The sequence below is a fragment of the Pseudonaja textilis genome, chromosome 3 (genome assembly GCF_049901715.1).
Source record: "Pseudonaja textilis isolate UNSWEBS1 chromosome 3, rPseTex1.2, whole genome shotgun sequence".
Classification (NCBI taxonomy): domain Eukaryota; kingdom Metazoa; phylum Chordata; class Lepidosauria; order Squamata; family Elapidae; genus Pseudonaja; species Pseudonaja textilis.
Window position 1 is genome coordinate 88,159,811 of NC_141992.1, and position 24,960 is coordinate 88,184,770.

General features: G+C 36.0%; 1 protein-coding gene across 3 annotated transcripts in view; it reads right to left on the bottom strand.

The window, feature by feature from the left end:
• The window catches only part of NEK7 (NIMA related kinase 7), a 62,061-nt gene that overhangs the window by 23,359 nt on the left and 13,742 nt on the right, over positions 1 to 24,960 (bottom strand). For all 3 annotated transcript variants that reach the window (XM_026700459.2, XM_087930306.1, XM_087930308.1), the window contains 2 exons: positions 10,861 to 10,923; positions 8,380 to 8,490 (listed from right to left, as the gene is read on the bottom strand). In XM_026700459.2, coding sequence (XP_026556244.1) covers positions 8,380 to 8,490; positions 10,861 to 10,923 — 174 coding nt within the window. The remainder of the gene's footprint in view (positions 1 to 8,379; positions 8,491 to 10,860; positions 10,924 to 24,960) is intronic.

A 24,960-nucleotide genomic window follows, 5' to 3' on the forward strand; every position in this document is an offset into this window, starting at 1 on the left:
AAAATTTCTAAATCTTTATTTGCCTGACCTGAATGGAAAATGTTTTAAAAAGATTGGCATGGTTACTCCTTTAACCTGCTGTTGGATCAGGAGGCAAACTTAATTTGAGCCAAAGGAGGCAACAGCGTCTTACTTGAAAGCATGATGCTAACTTGGACATCGGTGCACACAAACTTAACATTTGTAGATAGTTTTCACTTAGCAATAATTTGTTCAGTAAATGTTTGACATGATGATGGCGTTGAATTAGGAGACTTACAAACAGTCCTTGAAGTTGTGCCTGTTGCAACATCCCCACAACTTGGGAGCTTGGCAACCAGTGCATATTTATGAAGTCGCAGTGTCCCATGGTCATGTGATTATCATTTGCAACATTCACTGCTAGCTTCTGATAGGCCAAATCAATGGGAAAGCTGGCAGGAAATTGCAAGCCATGGTCACATGACATTTTGCTTAATGACTACATGAAATTTGCTTAATGACAGGAACTGCCAGAAGTGACATCATAAATTGGCAAAGTCATGTGCTTTCTCGCTTTATGCCTGTGTTGCTTAGCAACAGAGTTTGCAGTCCCAATTACTATTGTTAACAGAGAACTATCTGTACTTCCATCTTTGTACTTGAGCGGTTACTAGTGATGCAGCTAAGAATAATTTAAAACAGACTGAGCAGGGACAATAAGAAAATCGATTTCACTGACTGCGACAATACAAAATTTAAATGACTATGTCATTTACAACAAACTAACCATCTCCCTTCATTTGTTTTAAAGATAAAATCAACTGCATCCAATTAAAACAAATAAACACAGAACACCACAACAGAAAAATCCAAAATCTGATCTCATAAAGGAGTATATAGAGTTTAGTAGAAGTTTTAGCAATGAAGGCATACTTCGTATGGTTTTATGTTTGATTCCTGGCATCACCAGACAGAGCATCATGGAAACAATATGCTTTTCTGATCCTATAAGAATACTCTTAAAAATCTCCAATGTTTCAATTTTTAGAAAGATTTTAAAAAATGATCAACCATAGCATGATGAACAGTGGAAATGACTGTTATTAGGAAAAGTAACATGATTTGGTAAAATATCTCCATTGTAATAGTAGAAGCTGGAAACTAAGTGGTCAGAGATTTGGGATAGATGGTGATCGATGACTGCCTGACCTAGCATATCATTAAAATGTAAAAAATGGTACCTTTGATTTAAGCTAAAAATTTTGGAAGAAGAAAGCAGCTTAATGGCACTTGACCATCAAGTACTGTAAACCATTCCTGCAAAAAGCAAGAATAACTCAAGTGAGTACACTCCATCTATCACAGGCTTTGAAACACAAACTGGAAAAAATCCAGGAACACTGTGAGTTATTTAAGGGGACTTCTCTAACTGATACCCTGCAGATGCATTGAGGTTTCCTATCTGGAGAATACCAGGTCACAGGATATTGATTAGCAAGACAAAGGAAATCTGGCAACCTAGAGAAGCCAATTTAAATGAAAATATGCTGAGAGTTCTAAAGAGGATAGTTATTTAAGAAAGGGGGAAATGTGGCATTTTTGCTATAAATTAAGTGGATTTTCTTGAGTTGAAACCCTGCAACATGTGCAGGGAAGGCAAGGGGGTCAAAATGGGAACAGTTTTGTTCAGAATGACGACAACAGTGCTGTGATTGCCATTTTCACCCTTTTGGTGGCAGGAAGATCATTATATTAAGAGCAGACAAAAGGGTTGGCAAATATTCCTTTTGTGGGTGCGATGCGGGCGGAACGCCGATGGCGATCCGTGATCATTCTGACTGCCTCCTATCTCAAATTGCAGTCGGATCTTGCCACTGAGAGCAATTTAGGGATTCTAGCAAAGCAGAGTTTTTGAAAACTATCCAAACCTCAAAGTTGTTCCTGCTCCCGCCAAGAAAAGCTGCCTATCGAACCAAAGGCTGGGGAATGCTAGCGAGGAGTGAGGGAGGAGTAAGAGCATCCTAACAATTAAGCCCAGCCTATCCGAGCAGAGACTAAGCACCTCCCTCACTCTCTTGATGCTCGGAGTAGCTCAATGGAGAAATAGTATATTATCTACTCTGCCCACAAATCTCTTTGAAAGAACAGCTATTTAAAATAAAACAAAACCTAAAAAGCTGGCCTAATAAAGACACAAAAATCAATATAAAACAATAATTAGAGATAGTTTCAGAACTCTTAGCAACAAGTACACAAGTAAACAATTCAAGGAGTTATTTTTATCTTCCTTAGGAAAATCATCATCATCTTGAGGTCTTGCGATCTAGTTTTATAGCTGTTTCATGCAATACAAGAAATATTATTTTAAAAAGATCAGAGTGAGTTTGGAGGGCTGTGGGGCTTGTATGGATTGTGATTTGAGGAGGATTGTGGAATTGTTTCCAGATGCAGAGGAGAATGTAAAGTTGAGGACAAGTGAGTTTACAGGTAGTCTTCGACTTATGCCCGCAATTGAGCCCAAAATTTATATTGCTAAATAAAACAGTCAAGTGACTTTTGTCCCATTTTACAACCTTTCTTGCCATAGTTGTTAAGTGAAACACTGCAGTTGTTAACTTATTGACATGGTTGTTAAGTGAACTTGGCTTCCCCATTGACTTTCCTTGTCAGAAGATCACAAAAGGTCATCACATCATCCCAGGGACACTGCAACCATGGTAAATAAGTGTCAGTTGCCAAGCATCCGAATTTTGTTCAGGTGACCATGGGGATGGTGCAATCATCGTAAGTGTAAAAACCGGTCATAAGTCACTTTTTCAGCGCTGTTGTACCTTTGAATGGTGACTAAATGAACTGTTGTAAGTTAAGGACTACCTTTATAGGAATTGAAGGGAATGTAGTTGCCTTCTGTAACCCCTAGTTGACAACATTGAGGCAGAGATTGAAAGTTGGAACAGAAGTTTTAAAGAGCGATCAGGAATCATGGTAGGCAGAAGAAGATTTGATGGGATATGGTGCCACAATTAGGGAAGAGAGTTAGTTACTTGAAACAAATTCCCACTTTCAGCCCCTCTGTCTTCCTCCTCTTTTGCCAGGTTCTCAGAAGTATTTTGAGCTATTGTGGTATCTGTCATAACTTACCAACAAACTAAAACATTTTTCTCTATATTGTCTTTAAGGCATTAAAACTAGATGTTGCTGCAATTTCTTTTTAATGAATCAGAAATTGGCCTGCCACCAGAAAGGTACAAAACACAATAGGTACAACTTACACCTGTCTGGGAATTCCCTTTACAGATTTCCCATGTACTGGAAGCATCTCCAATGAAATGCTGGAATACCCAGCAGGCCAGGTGTCGAGGCTGTCTTTAGAAATTTTCCTCCAGTGTTTCCAAACTCTAAGGCCATGATGGCGAACCTATGGCACGCATGCCAGAAGTGGCACACAGAGCCATTTCTGTCGGCAAGCAAGAGGTTGCCCATAAGAGCCCCACTGCACATGCGTGCGTGCCCGCCAGCCAGTGGATTGCACGGCATGCATGCACGGGGGAGACACTCTCACAGGAGACGTACATGCATGCACAGGGAGCACATGAGGGATCGCACGGGCATGCACAGAAACACACAGCACGAGGGGTTACGTGCACATGCGCAAAGGCACACAGTGCATGCACAGAGAGTCATGCGTACATTGCATCATGGGTGCAGGCATGCGACATGGAAAAGTTTAGCCATCATTGTTCTAAGGCATGATATCGTTTAAATGATGGCATCAAGTTTGTGAGAATCACTTCAAAGTGAAGTGTGCCTTACTTTAGTTTGGTATTAGATAAAGCTGCATTCCAAGTTGAATTGTTTAAATGAATTGTTTTATTTGTGCAGTAAGATAACAGATTCTAATAAGGTTTTCTTTTTTTCCCTTTCTTTCTTTTTTGTATACAATTATCTGGACATGCTGCCAAAGAGCAACATATATTAGAAGAGGAAGGGAAGAGAGCTGGTTTTAGTTTGACAGTGGAGCCGCAATATAGCTATAGCAGTAGTACTTTTCAAACTGTTATTCAACTCTCACATCAGTACAGAATCGTTCAGATATCAAGATGGATTTACACAAAAAGGTAATTCATATACATGCCTACTCTTTCTGGTTTCTCCTACGGCCTCAAACCTACTCAGGCTTTTCAAGGATTAAAGTTTACCTAGACTTCACTGTAAAGAAAGAAAAGGATTACTTTTTTATCCTATTATTGTGATGGGTGTGAGTAATTTTACCCTGAAAGTGCTTTGCAAATATTCACAGTGGGCATTTGAGGATCTCCACAATAACCCATGGGATCAAATTAAAGGAACCCCTTAAGCACTCACGACAGTTTTACTGGACTGCGCAGTGCCAATGCAATAGCATGGAAAAATATTTCTTCTTTATATTGACAGAGAAATAAGCTAAGCTCTTAAGCTGTTTCCTCACACTTGTCTGGAGTTTTCTCCCATCTGCATTCTGACTATTATCTTACTAAAGGTATTCCTCCACTTATGACCACAACTGGGGGCAGAATTTCTGTTGTTCAGTGGGTCAAGCCCAATGTTATCTCCTTTTTCATATGGTGGTTAAGCAAATCACTATAATTGTTAAGTAAAACATGCAGTCATTAAGCCAATTCAGTTTCCCCCACTAACTTTGCTTATCAAAAACCAAGTGAGAGGCTGCAAATAGTGATCACATGACCCCAGGATATTGCAACAGTTGTAAATACACGCCAGTTGCCAAGCACCCAAATTCTGATCATGTGACTGCAAGGAATGTTGCAATGGTCGTGAGTGCAAGGACCAGTCATAAGTCACTTTTTTTCAGTGCCATTATAAATTCAAACGTTGCTGAACAACTGGTAGTACTTTGAGGAGTATCTTATATTACATCACCACACACCCCAACCTCTTGCTATATAGAAGAGCCAAATAAATTCTAATTAGTGACAATAATTGCATCAAACTGATATATTACTCTGAGTCATTTCTGAATTCCATAATGAAATCAGGACTGTTGGGAGAATCAGATATGCAGACAGGGAACTTTCAAAGTATTCTTATACCCAGGATCCATTAAGGGATCCATCTTTTTAGACCATTATGCTCTTATGAAGGAGCACTGCAATAATAAATCCACGTTTCATTAATATTTTATAACCAGAACATGAGACTGGATACAAAATCCTTTGCACCATTGATGTCCTATGTTACTGTGCCACCCCCCCCCCAAAAAAATGTATTGGTTAATTAAGTGACAAACATAAGAATTTAGAGATGCACCAGAAAAAGAGTAGCTTAAGTTATTACTTTATGACTGTCACAAAGCTATTGTCTGAATGCTATATTTGTATACCTGTGCAGGTGTGTACCTCCAACATTTTTCCTGGTATTATGCATGTGCACATGCACACAAAGAAAATCAGGGACAACATTCAAAGCAGCCATATGCTTTGTTTTAATACTTCAAAGAGAAATGTTTCATTCATATAATACACCTTGTAAGACATCTCTTTTGTACATTTTTCATAGCCCTATTCAATAGTATAATAATAGCATACAGTCACGAGCACAGTCTGTTTTGCTCATTAAGTAAGATGCTTGGTATATGAGAGCTGTAAATATTTAAAAATCAATAGGAAGACATACTTGAATAGCCTGATTTCTGCATTTTTCTCCTTTTCCTCTAATACAGGCTGTTTCTTAGTTTTGTTTGCTTAATAGAATTTTCCCCCAAATATTTTGTTTGCTTATTCACCCTTAGGTTGCCAAGTGCAAAGTTTCTCTTTTTAAAAAGCCATACAGTTATAAATGAGAAAATTTTCTTGTAAACAATAGTGCAAAGTACAGTATATAAACTTATTTATGTTAATAGAGTTAGTAAAATAGAGATATATGCATTACATAATAAATATTTATTATAATGTTTTAAAGCACTTTGTTCCTATGTCTATTTTTAAAGGAACTTTCTGATCTTAAGGAAGCATAGCACCTTCTGGCTGATCATTAAAAAAACTGATCTTTTTCAGACTTCTATGAAAGCCTGAAAAAAAAAGATGCCACTGGTTTAAGAAATCAGGCAAGTCTTAAAACAGTACCTTTTTTTTCAGGCCTGCCCAGCAGCCTAACAGAGATTGGACTCTTTAATGAATAGCCAAGAGGTGTGATGCCTGTAGTCATCAGGGCCTCCGACTGTTTTCAAAGAATGTGCAGTGCTATTGGATAGAACAATTCCATGCTAAATATACACCAAAAGAATCTAATGAAAGTAGGGACAGAAGCCCATTAATACCTTGAGTTTAATTACTGCTTCTTTAGTTTGATTCTCTCTATTCACATAACAAGCAATGAACCTTTAGAGGCATTATCACTTTTCTATTGGGTTATACATCTTTTCTCCTCAAATTGTCACCTAAAAAGTAGCTGGAAGTGCATTTACTGCACTTCCCTCCCTCCCTCTTATATTTCTAACATAAATTCATAGTACAAGAACTAAGAAAATGTTACTATACCATGACACCTTATGCATATTTAAACATAGCCAGATAAGCTGTCATTAACTTCAAATGGTAATCTGAATTCACTACATAAAACATGATGTGTATGTTAAGAGGCAACTGAAAATACCATGGAACAGAATGAGGAAAAAAATTGAATCAAATCTGACCATAAACAAAAGCGGGGGGGATTAATAGAGTAAAGTACAGTAACATTAACTGGTAAATTTACTAACCTTAGATTCAAACTGTGATTTACACAAGGACATGATTACATTCAGAACTGTCTTCACTGAAGAACTACCTAAGGGGTAACTGTACTAAAAGTAAATCAGTATTCCCATTCTGATATTCTCCAAAAATTGGAATGGAAGGCTAATATTTCTACATATGTGGAATATTGTGGAAAATAAGTAATAAGTAAATCCGTAAATCTAGAAAACTATAGAAATCTAGAAAACTATATAAAATTATTTTTAGTTTATAATTTTTCAAAAGAAACTGCTAACCATATCACTGCAATCAAATAAAAGAATATATATTAAAAGCAAGGTAATTAAAAGCAAGGTAGTACACTGTTTCTTCCAAATAAAAAGGCCAAAATTAAAAACAGGTAGACAGATTACATAAATATGCATTACACATTTAAAAGAAGCAAATGCATTCAGTTTGGTTAATTTACCAAAACATTATTCATCTATGTATCCTATTATTAATTAGCTAACTTAAAACTGTCATTTTGGCAAGAAACATTATTCAAAAATAAAAAAAGAATTCCACTGTATTCTCTTCCGAGGAGCATACAAAATAAATTTCTATTTTCAAAGTAGAGTAGCAAAATAAAATTGTACTTCAACGAACATGAGACACTGTACTTAATTGTTAACTAATGTAATCTGAAGAACAATGCTATTGTGGTGGAAGAAAAATTAGGATGAAATGAAATAAAGAAATTGTATAGCTATGAAATATATATATATTACATACACTCATCATAGTTATTTACTTAAATACACAAATTGGTAAAATGAATAATTGACTTTTGGACTTAATTTTTTAAAAAAGCAAAAGGCAACTGGACTTTCTGGTTATTCTTTAAAGATGTTTCACTTCTCATCTAAGAAGCTTCTTCAGCTCTGATTTCTTTGAAAAAAAATTGCAAAATGAAACATCTTCAAAGAAAAACCTGAAAGTCCAGTTACCTCTTTGGGATAACCGTGGCCTGGATGACTAAGAATCTCCATAGACACTGAGGGATAAGAAAGTAGATTAATATAGGTAAAGAAAGAAGAGATCACCATGGGCTACTTGCTTAAGTATTGATTCCAGTTCTGCTTTAGAGAATCCAAAAATAGCTTTAAAAATCACTATCAATTGCCATACTGATTCCTAATTCATCTTTTCCTCACTTCTATACAATAGAGAGATAATCTTATAGAATTTTTGAAAGCAACTCCTTCCAACTGGCGAATGACTGCTGGAAAGTATCCAGGTGTCTTTGGGGAGGCAACAGGTGTATTCCGAGGACACAACTGTTCCCAAATATAAATATGTCTGGTTGGGCCCATTCTTAAACATGTTCAAGTTCTAATTAGTTTTTATCATTGAATTCTGGGTAAAACTTGAAGGGAATAGGAATCCAATTATACTATTATGGCTCATATGTCAAATTTGGGGAATAATTTATGTTTTTCTATATTTTCTTATATAATTTATTTGACAATAAGATATAATGTTTGGCAGCTGGTTATATTGTAAAAGTCTCAATTCACTAGATAAGATGTACATATACCTATTATATGGAATACAACATTAGCTATTCTTTTATTTTTTTATATTAAATGAAATTTACTCCTTATCATTATGTGTAACTCCTCCTAACAAGAAAAACTCATACCTTGATCATCCTAGAAAGGTCTCCAGCATCTGCTAATTCGAGCACAATGTTTAGTTCATTGTCTTCAATAAATGATGCATAATATTTGATCACATTGGGGTGGTTCAATTGCTAGGAAAACAAAATTATTTCAGTCTACAGACTACTATTCACAAATACAATAAACAAGTAGTAAAAATGATAACATATATGCTCTGCCATTTAAATCTCCCCAAGTGGGAAAATAACTTTTCTTATTTTATAATTAAAACATCATTTTCATATTCATTATTTCCATACTTGCCAGGTTTAAAAACACTTGAAGAACCCCAAGTTACAAGTCAGTGCAATCCTTGTTAAGAGAGCCAAAGTAAACCAAACTCTTTTCAGGATCTTTTCCTTTTTTATTATAAAAGAGGAATCTATTTCTATTTTGTTTTTAAATTTTAATTATATTTATAGTACTTATTACAATATATAAAATGTATTTTGTTTTAAATATATAATACAATTATAATAAAAATAAATATGTTTTATTTATAGAGCCAGTTTAGCATAGTGGTTAAAGGCACTGGGAGAGTGAGTTTTAGCCTTGCTTTAGGCACAAAGCCAGTTCATGAATTTGGGCCGATCATTTTCTCTCAGACCTCACAAGAATGGCAAACTATTTTTGAAAGCCTTTAAGAAACCAGCAGGGATTTGTTCAAGTAGTCACTAGGATTCAAGATCTGCATATACAATAGAATAAAAATAACTGCTTATGACAATTAGGAAATAGGTTTTCTCTATGTTGAAACCTGCTCTGTGCACGGATCTATACTCTGCCAATGCCCAATGTTTTTTTGTAAAAATTCCACTTTTTTTCCTGACAGTGGCTGATTCCAATACCAACTCTAGCGAATGTTTTCAATGGTAGCATCGTATTAAAACAATACATAAAATAATTTAAAACCTAAAAATGTTAGTTTTTCTAGTGAAAAGTTTGAGGTATCATTTCAAGCATGCTGCAGAAGAAACTTTTGAAAAGATAAAGTTATGGACAGGTTAATGTACATGTGTACAGACAGTCTTTGATTTTATGACTGTAATTATGGACATGTCATGCTGATTGTTAAGTGAGTTATCGCAGGACTATACCCAATTTTATGACCTTTTTTGCAGTGGTTTGTTATACAGATGTGGCAGTCATAAAGCAAAAACCATAGTCATTAAGCACATCCATTATCTGAAAATTTGCATATTTTTTTTTGCTGAAAACTGAAATGTGGGGGGGTTTTGCAAAAAACAAAACAAAACACGGTAAATACATGACCATGGGACGCTGCAAATACAGTAATCAAAAATGTGGTCAGTTGCAAAATGTGATCATATGACCATGGGGAAGTGACCTAGCCACCAAGATTTCAATGAGCCATGAGTAGCCTGGGGGAAGTGTGCCAAAATTTTGCAAGGTCGCTAAACGACCAGATATAAGTTAAGGTCTATCTGTATTAATAAAAAAATATAATAAAAATATAATTATATATGTAAATATAATAACTAAAACATAGGTTACATATCTAATTTTTTAAAATCAGATGTTATTATAAACATTTTTTAAACAAGCAACAGCTATTTCCCTCTAGCAAACACTAACTGCTATTAGACAGATTTTAGAAACATTTTAAAAATAAAGCAAAATGGAAACCTATTACTTTACAAGCTTTGACAACAAAAAATACAGTAATTGGTCCAAGTGTAATACAATATATATATTCTCTGTTATGCATTTTGCTTTTTGTGAATATGTTTATATTCCTTTACGCCTTTATCACCACCCATATAACAAATATATTTCAAAGTAAGGGAAGGCGGTAGAAAAAGGTAGCATGTTAAAAAAAAATAAGAACTCTATAACCCATGGCTAAACAACTGATCTTATTTAAAATTACAGGTAACAAAATAAATTTTAAGTTATATTTTAATTTAAAATATAGCATATAATCTATTACCCTGTGGAGTTGAGACCCCCCCAATTTATAAAATGTGTATGTTTAAATTAATTTCTAGATAAGAGCCAAATTAGTCTATAGAGAAAAGTAACAAAAATTCATATTAAATCTCTGGATTAAAGGTTGGATCAATTTATTATTTGGTAAAGTTCTTAAACTATGGCTCACTTCATCATATATATCTGTTGTAGGGTAAGAGGCAAGACGTATTTAGTCACAGTTTTAAGTAACTGGAAGACTTTTGGTGCTTTTTCATGATTCATTCTCCTTCCCCAAGGAAGGAAGTCACTAGGCCAGATATAGTCTGCTTCAAATTCCACAGATGAATGTGAATCTGACATAAAATTTTAATTCAAACTGACCTATTCAGTGAAGCTCTAAGCTAAGATAGCTTGCTATTCACATGTAATAAAATGCCCAAAATTACCTATATCCGATAACTCATTGCTTCTTTTGTTATCAAAATTGTAATGCCAGAATATATCCATTCCAGAAAAGAAAAGAAAATTACCTTAAGGAGATCAATTTCCTTAATACAGTCAGCACGTGCCTTTGCATCCATTAAATCAAATATCTTTTAAAGAAAATAAAGGGAAAAAATTACAAAGTGATAATACATTTATAAGAAATATGTGTTCAATGCTTTCTCGTTAACTGAAAACATGCAAGATAAGAGCAACCCATTGAATCAAGAACAAATTCTCATGTAGTGAGCCATGAGATATACATTACACAAATTAAATTAAAGCCTCATGGAAGTGCAAGATATAAATTCGTGAGACAGCACAAATCTTTGCAGCACCTCAGCATGAACTGCTGTTCCAGCTCTGCCTCTTTCACAGCAGGAGGGGTGAATAATTCTGCCCAGCATTTCTGAATCAATGGATCATTCAACCACTGTGATGCAGCAAAAACACGTGTTCTTAAAGGAAAATCCTGGAGTCAGTGCTCTATGATCTCTTCCCATTCATGAGAGATGTTCAGAAACTCACATTACATTCTATCACAAAAATTTCTATACACTGTCAGTGTAAACTCTCCAAAATCATTAAGGGAAGTGCCTTGAATTTTAATTCAAAAAATGAGCATATTTCATTGCCTGACATTTCAGAAACACAGAAACACTGTCAAGTACAAATTATGAAATGTGACATTCATGTTCTAAAAGCATTTGGGATTATTAAATAGTGACATAATTCTGCGGCTGGTTTTCAATGATCCTATTTCATGTAAGGAAATTTTTTAAGATTGACTTTAAAGGCCTCACTTGGTGGCTCTTGTAAATAAGAGTCAAAGGCAGCAGTGGCATCTACAGTCTTTGGGCAACAACAAGAAACACATGATAATGACGCCAAGTGGAAAAAGTCAATTCTCATACATCTGTATGGAGTCATAATTTTTCTACTTCTTGGGTTTGTTTTTAAACTACATTAAGACTACTTAGTGCCTATACTGCTTTTTATGTATTTTTATCCAAAATCACAGAAATTATGCTGCCAGTTGCTTCAACTGCTGACAGGGCTCTAAGGGCAAATTATCCATTCCTGGTCTAAAACTAACTTCCATGATAATGATTAGAAATGTATTTTTTATATAAATGTGAAGCAAGCAGGAAAAAAAAACTAGAAATGTTGGAGGAAAAGCAAAATATGCAACTCGTTTTCAACATTATTCCTTTAGTTATTAACTACATTGGTTTGTTCATAAGAATATGTTCACTTTAAAAATTAAAAAGCACTCTTTGCTCAGATAATAATTGTAAACCTACTGTTTGAATTTACTTTGAGTATTTTTAATTTTTGTTATAAAGGAACTATAGCTTATTTTAAAAATATCATTTTGTTTTTCCTATTTTAGGAAAAGCAAGCAGACAAAAATATGTTAAAAACATCAGAAAACAACATCACATTAAAACAAAGAGACATATTTTTTAAGAAATACAGGGAGCACTAATTGATAGAGGTGGATTAAACCAAAGCTTAAAATACTCATTTTACCACATGAAGCACTATTTTAATTTCTGACTCTATTATTTTCTACTTCTTTCATAAAATATATCTATACAATATTAAGAAGAATCTTAATAACCTTTCTCTTGTTAATTTGATTTAGTGTGAAAATTCCAAATATAGACCTACTTTCTTCTCATCTTAATTACTTCATAAGTATTTAAAAAAAATAGGACATATTCATAATATTTTTTAATCTGACAGAACAAACAAAAAAGACCCTGTAGCTTTTTTAAAAAAAAAATCCAAATATTTCCTTTTTTCCCCATTGCTTTAATCAAGAATCTAGAAAGCCAAACATTTTCATAATTAGTTTCGGCATAGGAACATCTAATTCATTTTACTATTTTGGTGTATGCATAAATTATAATAATGCACAGAGCATTTACTGATATAAGGATCCTTAAGTTCTTTTAAAAAATAGCAATGATAAATTTAGTGTTCCCCTTACATCGTAATTTTTCTTGACCAAGATTCTTGTCAGGTTCCAACAATCAAGAAAGATACATAGTTACACTTCCAAGCAGATTTGTTAATTGTTCCACACCTATAAAAAGAATCTTGTCAAACTAAAGCAGACTATTATCTACAGGAAGCATATTCTGGGAACTACTGGGGAGGGTTATCTTCACTCTCTTTCCACCCACAAAACTACGTAAAGAATTCTCTCTTCTTCCTCTGGAATGCACCCCTCCATCCTGGGAATCCAGACTACATTCCAGCACATATTCCTCCTTAGCCATAAGTAATCAAGGACAATATTATTCCAACTGTTCTCTCCTTCTGACTCCATTCCCACTTCTTCTACCCTTAACAAGTGTACGTTTTATTTCATTTTCTAACTGTTACAAGATCAGGAACACCATGTGTACAGATTCAATCCTTAAAACTAAAGGAGTAAAACAGAAAGAATACAAGTTCAAAAGACAAGAGTAACCGCATTCAGTACTGAGCAATCATTAACTTTTGGGGTAACAAACCTATCCACATATTTTAAGCTTTAATGTATTGCTTCTTATATATTTTTTTTAAATACCGTGTTTCTCACAAAATAAGGCCGGGCCTTATTTTTTTTTGACCCCCGAAAAAACGGCTAGGCGATCTTTTGGGGGGGTGACTTAATTTCCTCCCCCACCTAGAGCGGCCCATACGCACATATCTTGCTGCAAGGCCGCCTCTATCGGACAATGAAAGCTCCCTGAAGGCAGAGTCCCCAGCTGCTTCAGGGCATGGCGTGGCTGCTTGTGTCCCCTTGCCATTAGGCAGTGTCTTTCAGGCTATGGAAGCGCCCCAAGTGCAGTCACCAGCCACTTCGATCGGCCGGTAGTAGCGGCCTCAGGGCGAGCGCACACACACACACTCCTCTCGCCACGAGGCCACTTCTATCGGCCGACAAAAGCTCCCTGAAGGCAGAGTCCCCAGCTGCTTCGGGGAGTGGCTGCCTGTGTCCCCTCGCCTTTAGGCAGTCTCTTTCAGGTGATGGAAGCTCCCCAAGTGCAGTCACCAGCCACTTCGATCGGTCGATAGAAGCGGCCTCGCGGTGAGGGGAGTGTGTGTGCGCGCTCACCCCAAGGCCGCTTCTATCGGCCAATCAAAGTGGCTGGTGACTGCACTTGGGGAGCTTCCATTGCTCGAAAGAGACTGCCTAAAGGCGAGGGGACACGGGCAGCCACGCCACGCCCTGAAGCGGCTGGGGACTCTGCCTTCGGGGAGCTTCTTTTGGCTGATGTTCTATTGGTAGATCAGGGTATTCTAGCCTAGGCTACCTGCAGGGCACTCCTAAAGGCAAGTTTTCTCCCCCCCCACCCTTCTCCCCCATTTCTCTTCACCTCGTGTAGTTCTAACGAATGATGTGAGAAATGGCAGGGAAACGCATGGTTTAAATAGGCCTAAATTTTGGGGGTGGGGCTTAATTTCACCTCATGCCTAGAAATCATGCTGGGCCTTCCTATTGGTGGAGGCCGCATTGTTGGAGAAACACGGTATCTTTATTAGGTTTCCAAAACAAATATTTAAATGCAAACTAACATGAAAGGAAAAGGAGAATGGGTTAGGAGAATGTGATTTACAGGTTAGTTAAACAGTGATGGAAAAAATACATCATATTCTTTATATTGTAAACTATTTTAAGAATGCTCCAGCATAGGGTACACACACAAACACACACACAATACCGGCGTTTTTTTAAAAATACCTTTCACCTCATAACAATACATTAAAATGTCAATAAGAATGTTCTTTTTAATTTCCAGAAATCTTAAACAAATTGTATTTCAGAAATAGGAAATTTCTGATTATTGAAAAGGCATTAGGGTGATGTAGGACTCAGAATCAACTTTCAATATTCAACTGTCATCTTTATTTTTTCCCTTGCATAGCCTGATGCATCTAACAGAAAATATTATAAATATATTTTAAGCCATTTTAACTATTAAAAAATAACAAGTTTTGATTTTAATTTCTCACCTTCATACATTACAAATTCCATGATGATAGAAAACACCACCTCTAATTTGGAAGTTATGACTCAGGAAGGAGACTGAGTAATTTTGCAGTACAATAGTAGGATATATCAGCCGAATGGAATGTGAAAATTAAAGCTTGACAAATGGAAAGGGGGAGTATGTTCAGGGTTTTTTTTTTTTAATGCAAACTGAAAAGGAGGTTAATATAAATGAAAACCATATAAGTATAGATGTAAGCTTCAGGTTTACAAGTGAGCACATATAGTACCTGTAGTTACTGTAGGCCTTTGGACAAGAATGCAAACTATTTTGCCTTAGAACACTTTGGCACCAAAATTCTAAGATTTGGCACATATAGCCAGCTTTCAAAGATTTGACTGCCTCTGAGAAGATCTAATGGACACACATCGCTATTATTTCCCAAGGAAAAATCTCTAAGTTGTTGAGCTATGCTTTATCTTTAGCATTTCACATCTGATTCTCACACTTTCAAATCTATTTGTGCACAATTTTCTCTCTAGCTTCTTGGTCCATCACTTTAAAAAAATGGCGAATCAGATTTGTTCGAATAAACTCAATGAAGACTGAATGGGAGGGATCATGCAAGATAAGCTTCCAAAAGCTTTTTGAAGTTGAAATTTTATTTTCTCTGTTAGGCAACTTCTGAACAGCCCCAATGATAAGCTAAATAATAAAAGGTATGAAGTTCATTACAACTCTCAGTACCCTCTGGCAGGAAAATGCCATTAATGAGATATAAAACTACTCTCTTCTACCCCATGGTCTTGAACAGTTACTCTCATTCTTCTTTTGTTAAAAAAACAGCAGTGGCAAACTCTAATTCATTTTGAATTAGTATCCATAACGTAATAACATAAAGGAATGACATCCAAATAATCCATTGACAATCATAATAGTCCAAAGAATCAAAGAAAGTTAGAAAGAAACAGTTATCTGCTTTGCAATGTTAAATAATGTTTAATTGGTTAATGTTTAATTATGTCAAATACTAAAGTAAAATAGATATTTGATTATCATCTATTAATACATGATTTCTAAGAGGTCCTGAATTTACTCCAGTGTCTTCTCACTTTCAAAACTGTGATGCAATATTAATTAAACAAATTATTTTATTATTTGTTAACACCTAAGTCTTATGTTGTACAAATTATACAACATGGAGTTTACAAATAGATTATAGAAAACAACTTGAAAAAGTAACTTTTCTTCACAAAGTAGAACAATCTTAATTTCATCTACCCAACTTGAAAGCTATAGCTATGCACATCAGTTCATAAAAGGTAAATTACTAAAAGGCAAAAGCATCTTGCAGAATTCCCACAAATTCCAATATGATGCTAAGAAAACTGCAGGCACCCACTGTGTGCCCACCTCTCTTATTTGAACCTTCTCCCCAGCATAGCAGAATTCCTTATAAAATCTACAGCCTTGAAACAGATGTTGGAGGAGATGTTGCATGGTTTGCAAGTTCTGAACCAGCACTCAAAGAAAGCAGGTAAAAGGAGTTTATTTTATTTATTTCTTAAATTTATATGGCCGCCCAACTCACACAGTGACTGAAAGGTCTAGAGGAAAATAAAGAGGTGCAGCCAAACCAAGCCCAACATTGGGAAGGTGCAAGGGCTTTACCTACTGCCCATTAGTTAAGAAGAACAAGAGAAAACATGGTGGGGAGGGAATTTAAAGACAAACCAAGGTTTGTAAAAGTTAAAACACTGTTGTATACTGGTTAATAGTAGCAGTATAATAAACATTGCATATTATAGCACAGAACTACAAGTTATAGAGTATAATAATAAAATAAAGAATGGAGAACAATGCATAGTTGAAACAGAGTATAGAAGACAACAGACATAAAAAGATTTTGTAAAGTATATTTGTGTGTTTCAATTTTGTTCTTTGGATATTTTTCCAAAATAAGACATCATCCCATTCCTTATAGGGAGAGATGAAATCCGAGTTGTCCAGGGTTTATAGTTTAAAAAGAACCTGTGACAAATAGTGGTTTTTCCCATTTAGATAGCATCTAATGAATATTAGATCCTATGGGTATCTGAATTATCATTACTAAGTGGTGTTTCAATCCAGACTGATGTACATTGGCTTATTAGCCCATTGCAATTATTTCATTCTAATGACTGTACGTAAATTTGTTAGTCAGCAGCAATGGACTCCTCTTAATGTTTATTTTACAATAATTCTTGATTATCTTGAGTGGTAGAAAAGAGGCATGCTAAGGACATTCTAGTCTAACTGGAAGAGTCTGTGAATTGCTTCCATGCATGCAATTCTTTTTTCACAGCAAGACATATGCCCTGCTGCATACAAGTTTGCCATTTAAGTACTAGATGTACTAAGATCCCTATCAATATAGTTCCTGCATACACACCCTTAGCTTTTAGTGCCTATAATCCTACTGGGGCAAGCAACAGCGGAAACGACACTAAACAAACAGAGAAGCCAGAGAGAGCAGAGACAGACTTGCTTGCTCTTGGGATGAGAGTCAGCAAATTGGAGTGTGAAAATAGACAGGGAGGCTCCAACACACACACACACACACACACACACACCACCTAAGTGGATGAGAGTCAGCTGCAGATTGGTGGGGGTTGGGTGAATGATGGGATTTGGGAAGATTATTGTATTGGTAGCAGGTGGGATAGTCAGACCTGTTTTTTTTAGCTGCAACTGAATCTTAGTTGGGTGTTGTATCTGACACTGTTGGATTATGAAGGAGGCTAGGGAGTCAGGGAGTGAGAAGAGGACAATGGAAACAATGGAAAAGGATAAGTATAGTAAAAGTTGGAGGTAAGTCAGTCCAAAGTAGGAGAGATTAGGAATTTGGCATCGTTCTATACTTCAGGTCACCTACACTATGTTATTTTTTGAATCAGATATCCAAAATACTGAGTGCTCTAGGTTCCCATCAATGCTTTTGATCGCCCAGTCTCTTTGTAGTAAATTTAATCTCATCTGTAATGAACATGAACACAAGAGGGCAGCCTTGGTGTGTGCACCAAAATCTGACAAGCTAATGATAAAGCAGTATTCACTGTATTTGTTTGGCTAGGTTTTAAGTGGTACTTTAAAAAGTCATGACCTTAGGATTGGTGCTTAAAATCATGACCCTAAGACAGGAGTAGAAATCTCAAGCTGTGTGTCCAAGAGTTGGGAGGACCGCTATTCTACACCTTGTTGAGTGTTGAGGCCATACTTGTGAGGTTGGATCGGGGACTGAACAAGTTGGGGTTGCTGCTATTGTGCATTCCCCCATATGTACAACACCTTCTCTTTCCAACTGCTTGATCTCACTACGGGGCTGGTTATGGAATCACATAAACTATCTATCTGAGTGAGTTTAATGTCTTCTGTGTGAAATTATTCATTAATCTATTCTTGTTAAACCCTTAAGGAAATGTTGGGTGGAAAGACCTGATTTGTGTAACTTGCAACTGTTTGCCTGACTACTTCATGGGAAAAAATTAGTAAAAAGCCAAGTAGATAGAATTTGATAAGGTGACAGAGGCATCTTCCAATGTTGAGGCGGGACTTTAAATTTGAGGAGATTGACAGGCCTCTTTGTGAGTAGGCTCTGTCACAGGTAGATTAAACTACCTAGACATAAGTAGCTGAAGCCAGGTGATAGGCAGGTGAGAGGCAACATGATTTTGAGACAGGAGATTGTTTCAGCAGCTTTGAAGGAGGCATTTGCTAGTCTACCTGCTGTTCAAGAGACCTGCCTAAATCCATTTTGACTTGTGATCTACAATCCTATCTCCAACCTTCCCTTTGGTGGGAAATTTTTGAGGATAAAAGGTATTGCAAGGAGACATCAGTATTCAGGCATAAATTTTGGGCGATAGAAATGGCCCTGGTTGTTTTCATGAATAACTTGAGATTTGGATGGAGGAATCTGGGTGGAAAGAGCATGGTCATCTTTGTCTTGCTGTCTCAGTGTTCTTCAAATGTTTTGACCATGACATTCTAGACTATTGACAGTACTGGGATTTGGGAGCATTATTTTATGATTCTGCTCCTATTTGAATGGACAAGTCTAATCGTTGCTGGTATTATGGGAGTCAGTCTGTGCTTGGTTCTCTCCCCACTCTACGCAATCACAAAGTCAAGATGAAGTATTATCAATATATACATCTGAGGCCAATGAAGGATACTAGAATCTCTTGATTAGATGCTTGGAGACTGTTCTAGTCCTTTTTTTAGGCATAGCTGATTGATTTTGAGCCAGTTATTCTCTCTGAACACAAACTGCATCATAGAGTTGTTGTACGGAAAATAGGAAAAGTATTGAATATGGTCTCAAACCACGAATAAAAATTAAATAAAAATGCCATTAGAAAACAAGCACAAAAAGAGGGCACTTGTCCCCCTCTTCTCTTTTTCTAGTCCTCAGGCAGCACAGAAAAGTGTAAAACATGAAATTCAAATGTCATTTTTCATGCAACTGATTACTAAGGCAAAGGGATTCAGCATTTCTTGGGATCAAAGACTGGAAAAATTTGAGCTTAAGAACTAAAATCAAATTGCTTTCTCAACAGGTTTACTTTCTCTGATTATTTGAATCATGGGGGGTGGGGGTGGGGTAGGTGGCACGATGATTACAATGCAGTACTGAAGTATTGCAGGCTAATTCTGCTGGCTGCCAGCAGATCCAGACTTGACTTCCAAGATTGGCAAAATGAGGATGCAGATTGTTGAGGGCAATATGCTGACTCTGTAAGCTATGTGGAGATGGCTGTAAAGCACTGTGAAGTAGTATATAAGCCTAAGTGCTAGTTGTCAGCGTTCCAGGAACCTCCATTCCAATCAGTAATTCCGAGACAAGCATAATCTCAAAAGTACCTTTATTAGAATAGCACCTGGTACATCTGTGGAATTCCAAAACGAAAAGTTTCCCGGACCTCCCACAATGTCCCAAATTACAAACCATCCCCTTTTCTCTCATCATCACATCACATGAACCAATCCCGAAGTAAGTTCCTTTTTCCCTGTGCCACACTCTTTGACCTTGAACTAACAAAAGAATTCTACTTTGTCTACTAAGAGCTACTCAATTAAAATCACCCCCTCCCACTTTCTCAAGGTATGCGGCAGCAATGAATAAGGATTTCAAAGCTGACACTAGTGCTATTACAGAAGACTGTTCCTATAGTGACAAATGCATTACTGTGTCTTTCACTCATCATTCTACAAATACAATTGCATTGTGAACAGTATTATTGTATGAATGAAGGCAAATATACATGTCCCAGGATAATGTTGCAGGATCCAATCTGAGTATTACCGGTAGTCCTTGACTTACAAGAGTTTGTTTAGTGACCATTTGGAGTTACAACAGCACTGAAAAAGGTGACATGACCATTTTTCACACTTATGACCATTGCAACATCCCCCACAGTCATGTCATTTACATTTGGCTGGTTGACAACCGGTTCATATTTATGACAGCTGTAGTGTCCCTGGGTCATGTGATCTCCTTTTGTGACCTTCTGACCACAAAGTCAATGGGGAAAGCCAGATTCACTTAACAGCACTACTAATTTAACAACTGCAGTAATAACAAATACGGCAAGAAAAGTCACACAATGGGGGAAAACTCACTTAACCAATTTCCCACATAGCAACATAAATTGTGGGCTCAATTGTGGTTGTAAGTCGAGGACTACCCGTATTGCATTTCTCTTCTAAAACCTTACCATAACTAATACATGTAAAAACATTCCTATATAAATATATATTTCCTTCCCATTTGAACGTTTTATGTGTATCTTAATGGGACCCTGGAAGGGCCCATGTGATTTCTAATGATTTAATATTAAAAGCTGAGAATCACTGTCCTAGAGAAACCTTCACAGCAGAGCAAGAACCACTTTGTGGAGGTTTAAATCTTGTCTTCTCAGCACTTCCATCTGCCTTATAACAGCAGAATTGTCAGGAAATAATTGGGGGGTTTACCTTTTCTTTGCTGCATGAATGGGAGTTTTATGCCTCAGCTGAGCAGCCTGGGGTGCAGGAAAGGTTTGAAACTTCTCCTGAGGATCTATTTCCCAGTGCCTTCTCTAGAGGTTGCAGAATGACTATATTCACCCTGTCACTTCAGTTATGACTTTAGGCTATCGCTCTGGCCTCTGGACTTGCCCTCTTCATTGCTTTCAGGTCATTTCTGACTTTTCCAGCAGCTTCAACATCTTACCAGATTCCAGCTTTGTGAACCTGAGAGATCTTACTTCTGCAGCTGAGTTTCTTCACGCAAAGTTGGAGAAACTTCCTCATCCTTTAGGATCTCTAATACAAATCAGGCCAAAGCAAACATGGATAGAAGCTATTCAGAAGCAAATAAAAGCACAAATGAATGCTTCTTCTGTTATACTACAAGCAGTTGGGGAGGGAGAGGTATTATTTTTGGCAAAACCACAAATCATTTTTAATTATAATTAATCTCCAAGCCACTGTGGCTTTATCTGGGATTATGAAAAACAGATAAAATTACTTTCATGTGCTTAAATGCAATTTGTTTAGCCTCCAAAGCACACACACAGAGAACAGACCTATTCTGGTGAGGAACTTGTGATGTGTTAAGTTGCTGGGATATTAGGATTTTGATTAAAGTGAACAGACTGTTTGAAGAATGTAAGCCAGTGATGACTAATACCAATACACTGTGTCTTATGCATTAAGAGATGCCCGCAAAAACTGAGAAGCAAGAGAATATTATTTTTCAAAAACCAAGCATAAAAATTTTGAAAAATGTTATTTTTCAAAAACTGAAGCCATATTCAAGTGTTGCCTCCCTTACGCTATTTTCAGTATTTTTGACTGATAAGATTTAAAGGAGGGAGCTATGTGATTGAAGTTAAAAAAATGAGTACACTTTAGCATTAAGAGATTGAATAATAAAACTAAAATGATTATATTGGACTTGTAGAAATTAAAGGAATATTGAGAATTTTTTTTCAGGTTTGACCAAGCAACACACAGGAGCTTGGACAGATTAAATTGATTGCCTTGGGATAAATCCAAAGGTCAGATTATTATTTAAAAGAAGTTGATTGATTTACTGTAGAAAATCCCATTAAACATTATTAATAAGACTACGTTCCTGGTTTCATCAGAGATTCTAATTATCCCAACCTACTGACCAGCCAAGTACATCCACTTTTCTCACTTCTTTATCAGCCAGAAAGGAGTTTTAAATACTTTTGAGGTTAATCTTGACACCCTTAAAATAGGTATCACCATTTATTATAATTTCCTGCATGAGTTTAAAAGCCAAACTTATAACTTTCTGAAAACCATGAAGGAGGCAAAGGATGAAGAGCTTGTAAAAACCAACACAATTTGATATAAGAATGTAATCTGATGGTTGAATATTTGTTTCATTATCTCTCCAGTGTGGAATAACAGTTCCTAGGTCCATAAAACATTAACGACAAGATCCTTGAGTATTAGGTAATGTGACTATGGGAATTTGTGAAAAATAGAAAGTTCTTATTACATTCCTGAAATGATTCAAAGAGGAAAACTATTTTAGTATAGGTTTTGTGTGAGAAAAAAAATAGTTAACGATCTATGGAAATAAAGACTCAGAAAAAGGAGAAATTTATCATGAAGAATGGCTTAGACAGAGTGAAATACTTTTGCAGTGAAAAGTAAAGAGAATTGAGAGGGTATTTATTTTGGGTTCCGTGGCAATCTTGTCATGTTGGATGAATAGCAGATATCCAAGCAAATATACAGTTTAAAAGCAGGAGTTCTGAGTTACTAGATTATATGTTTAGTTTGGAATCTAATCTTTTGTAGGATATAAACTTTAATTGGATCTAAACCTAGCCCAGTTTTATATTTATATATATTTATATATATATTTATATATATATTTATATATATAAACATATATGGATCTTTGGTTATTCGGGTTTTCTCCCGCGTAAGATTGGAAGTATCTAGGCAACGTTTCGATGAAGTCTCATTCATCATCTTCAGGCTTCTGTCTTCGGCTCTGTGCTTCTCAGAGTGATGTGAGCTTGCAGCTGCTTCTTCCTTTTAACTGCTAGTGGGGGTGTGACTTAATTGGGTGGGGGCTTGGCTGTGTTCTGATTGGGTGGGGGTGTGTTCACATTGGTAGGGGGTTTGGCTGTGTTCTGATTGGTTGGGGGGTTGGGCGTGTTCTGATTGGCTGGAGGCGTGTTCTGTTCAGGTGGGGGCTTGGTTGTGCTCAGGTTAGTCTTAGTTGCTGGGGGATTTGAGCTGGTGAACTGTGATCCTGCTGTTTGGCTTCCACAATTAAAAAGCTTTAAGACTGCTATAGAAATCATAGTTATGTTGGGAATGTTAGGAACTATAGTCACAGCACTAGTAGAGGCAACCCACCAATTAACTGTGCTTACTTTGCATCTTCAAAGGTCTTAAGAAGAAATAACCAGAATATATAATAACTCAAGCAATTAAAAACAAATAAAGTAGCAATAGCAGTTAGACTTATATACCACTTCATAGTGCTCTACAGCCCTCCCCCAACAATCTGGGTCCTCATTTTACTGGCCTCGGAAGAATGGAAGGCTGAGTCAATTGAGTTTATGAGAATAGAACTGCTGGCAGGCAACATAATTAGGATGCAATAGTGCATTCTATGCAATAATAATAAAACTATATAAAAATATTTTCTTGTCAAGGTAACTTTTGTGTATATTTTACCATGCAAGGCTCTTAAAAGCCAAACTCCAGAGAAAATGCTGCTACAGCTACTGAATGACCTTCATATTTTTTTAAATGAAAACAAATATATATCGACCAAGTTAGAAGCAAATCAGATATCCATTTCACCAACATATACTCATAATAACATTAGGATTTCAGATATTTCCAGATTTTAATATCTGCATAAAATACAAACAGCATTAGCCTCCAAAGAGTCTAATGCACTGAGGGAAGAGCACAACAGAAGCTAATTGGCTATCTCTCTATGAGAGACAATAGGAAAAAGACAAGCCAAACAAGACACTGCAAAATAACATGGCAGTATTTCAGGGAATGAAAAGATGACTCCTTGCTATTTACATATTAAGTGTACAGTAAATTAGTTAGACAAAGAAGCAACACATTGTACTGTAGTTAGAAGTAGTTCTAAAGAGGCTAAAATGCATAGTCATCTTCATTTTCAAATCCATAATTTATTTCTCTTAATCCAATGAGCTAATTTAAGCTTCAACTTTTGAAGAAGATAATGTAAATCAATTAATCTATAGATTATTTTTTTGGAAATACCTTACATAGAAGCACTCCTGTAAAGTCATAGATATTTAATTTCAAAGAGCAATGGCCTTTTTATTAGAATGTACAGGTTACAATCCAATCTTTCATAATGTAAGTGTTAGAATCTTAAAATTAAACAATATTAATTAGGTTTTTTTAAGGAAGGTGACACAATCTAATAGGAATGTAAAATGATATAGCAAACCCCATTGCTAGAAATACATAAACCATACAATAGTTGCCAAACATTAAAATAAAATGGCAAGGCATTAATTTTATGAAATTATTATTATCTTTCTTAAGATCATTGCAATCCTCAAGAGGCAACTCTCTGACAACATAAAATAAATAATTAATCTTGCTCCAGGATAAAAGCAACCCTTAGTTAGCACCTTCTGAGAAAAACATGGAAGTAAATGGAAGAAAACACACAATTCCCTAGGATATAAAATACAAGGCGGTTTCTGGCTAAGTTCCTGGGTAGACCAAGCATACTAAAACCTGCCACAGTGTACAGAGAGCAACAAACATTAAACTTTTTTTTTGTTTCTGTTACTAGGTGATTCACAATCCTGCTAAGCTCTTAAGCTTAAAAATAGTTTAGTAAACATACAACACTGAGTTTACTTTGGCAGTTCTCTTTCTGACTCATTTATGGGATGATTTAACACTATTGTACCCTACTTTCTCCTCTTCGCCATCTTCTGCTGCTCCTCAATAAAAGGATTTATTTAACTTGGTCAGACAACTTTAAAAAAAGAAAGGGAGAGGAGAAAGGGACTTTGAAACATGACTTACCCAAAAATGATTAAGAATTAAGCCTTAAGGACGCTCTATTGATCTAGA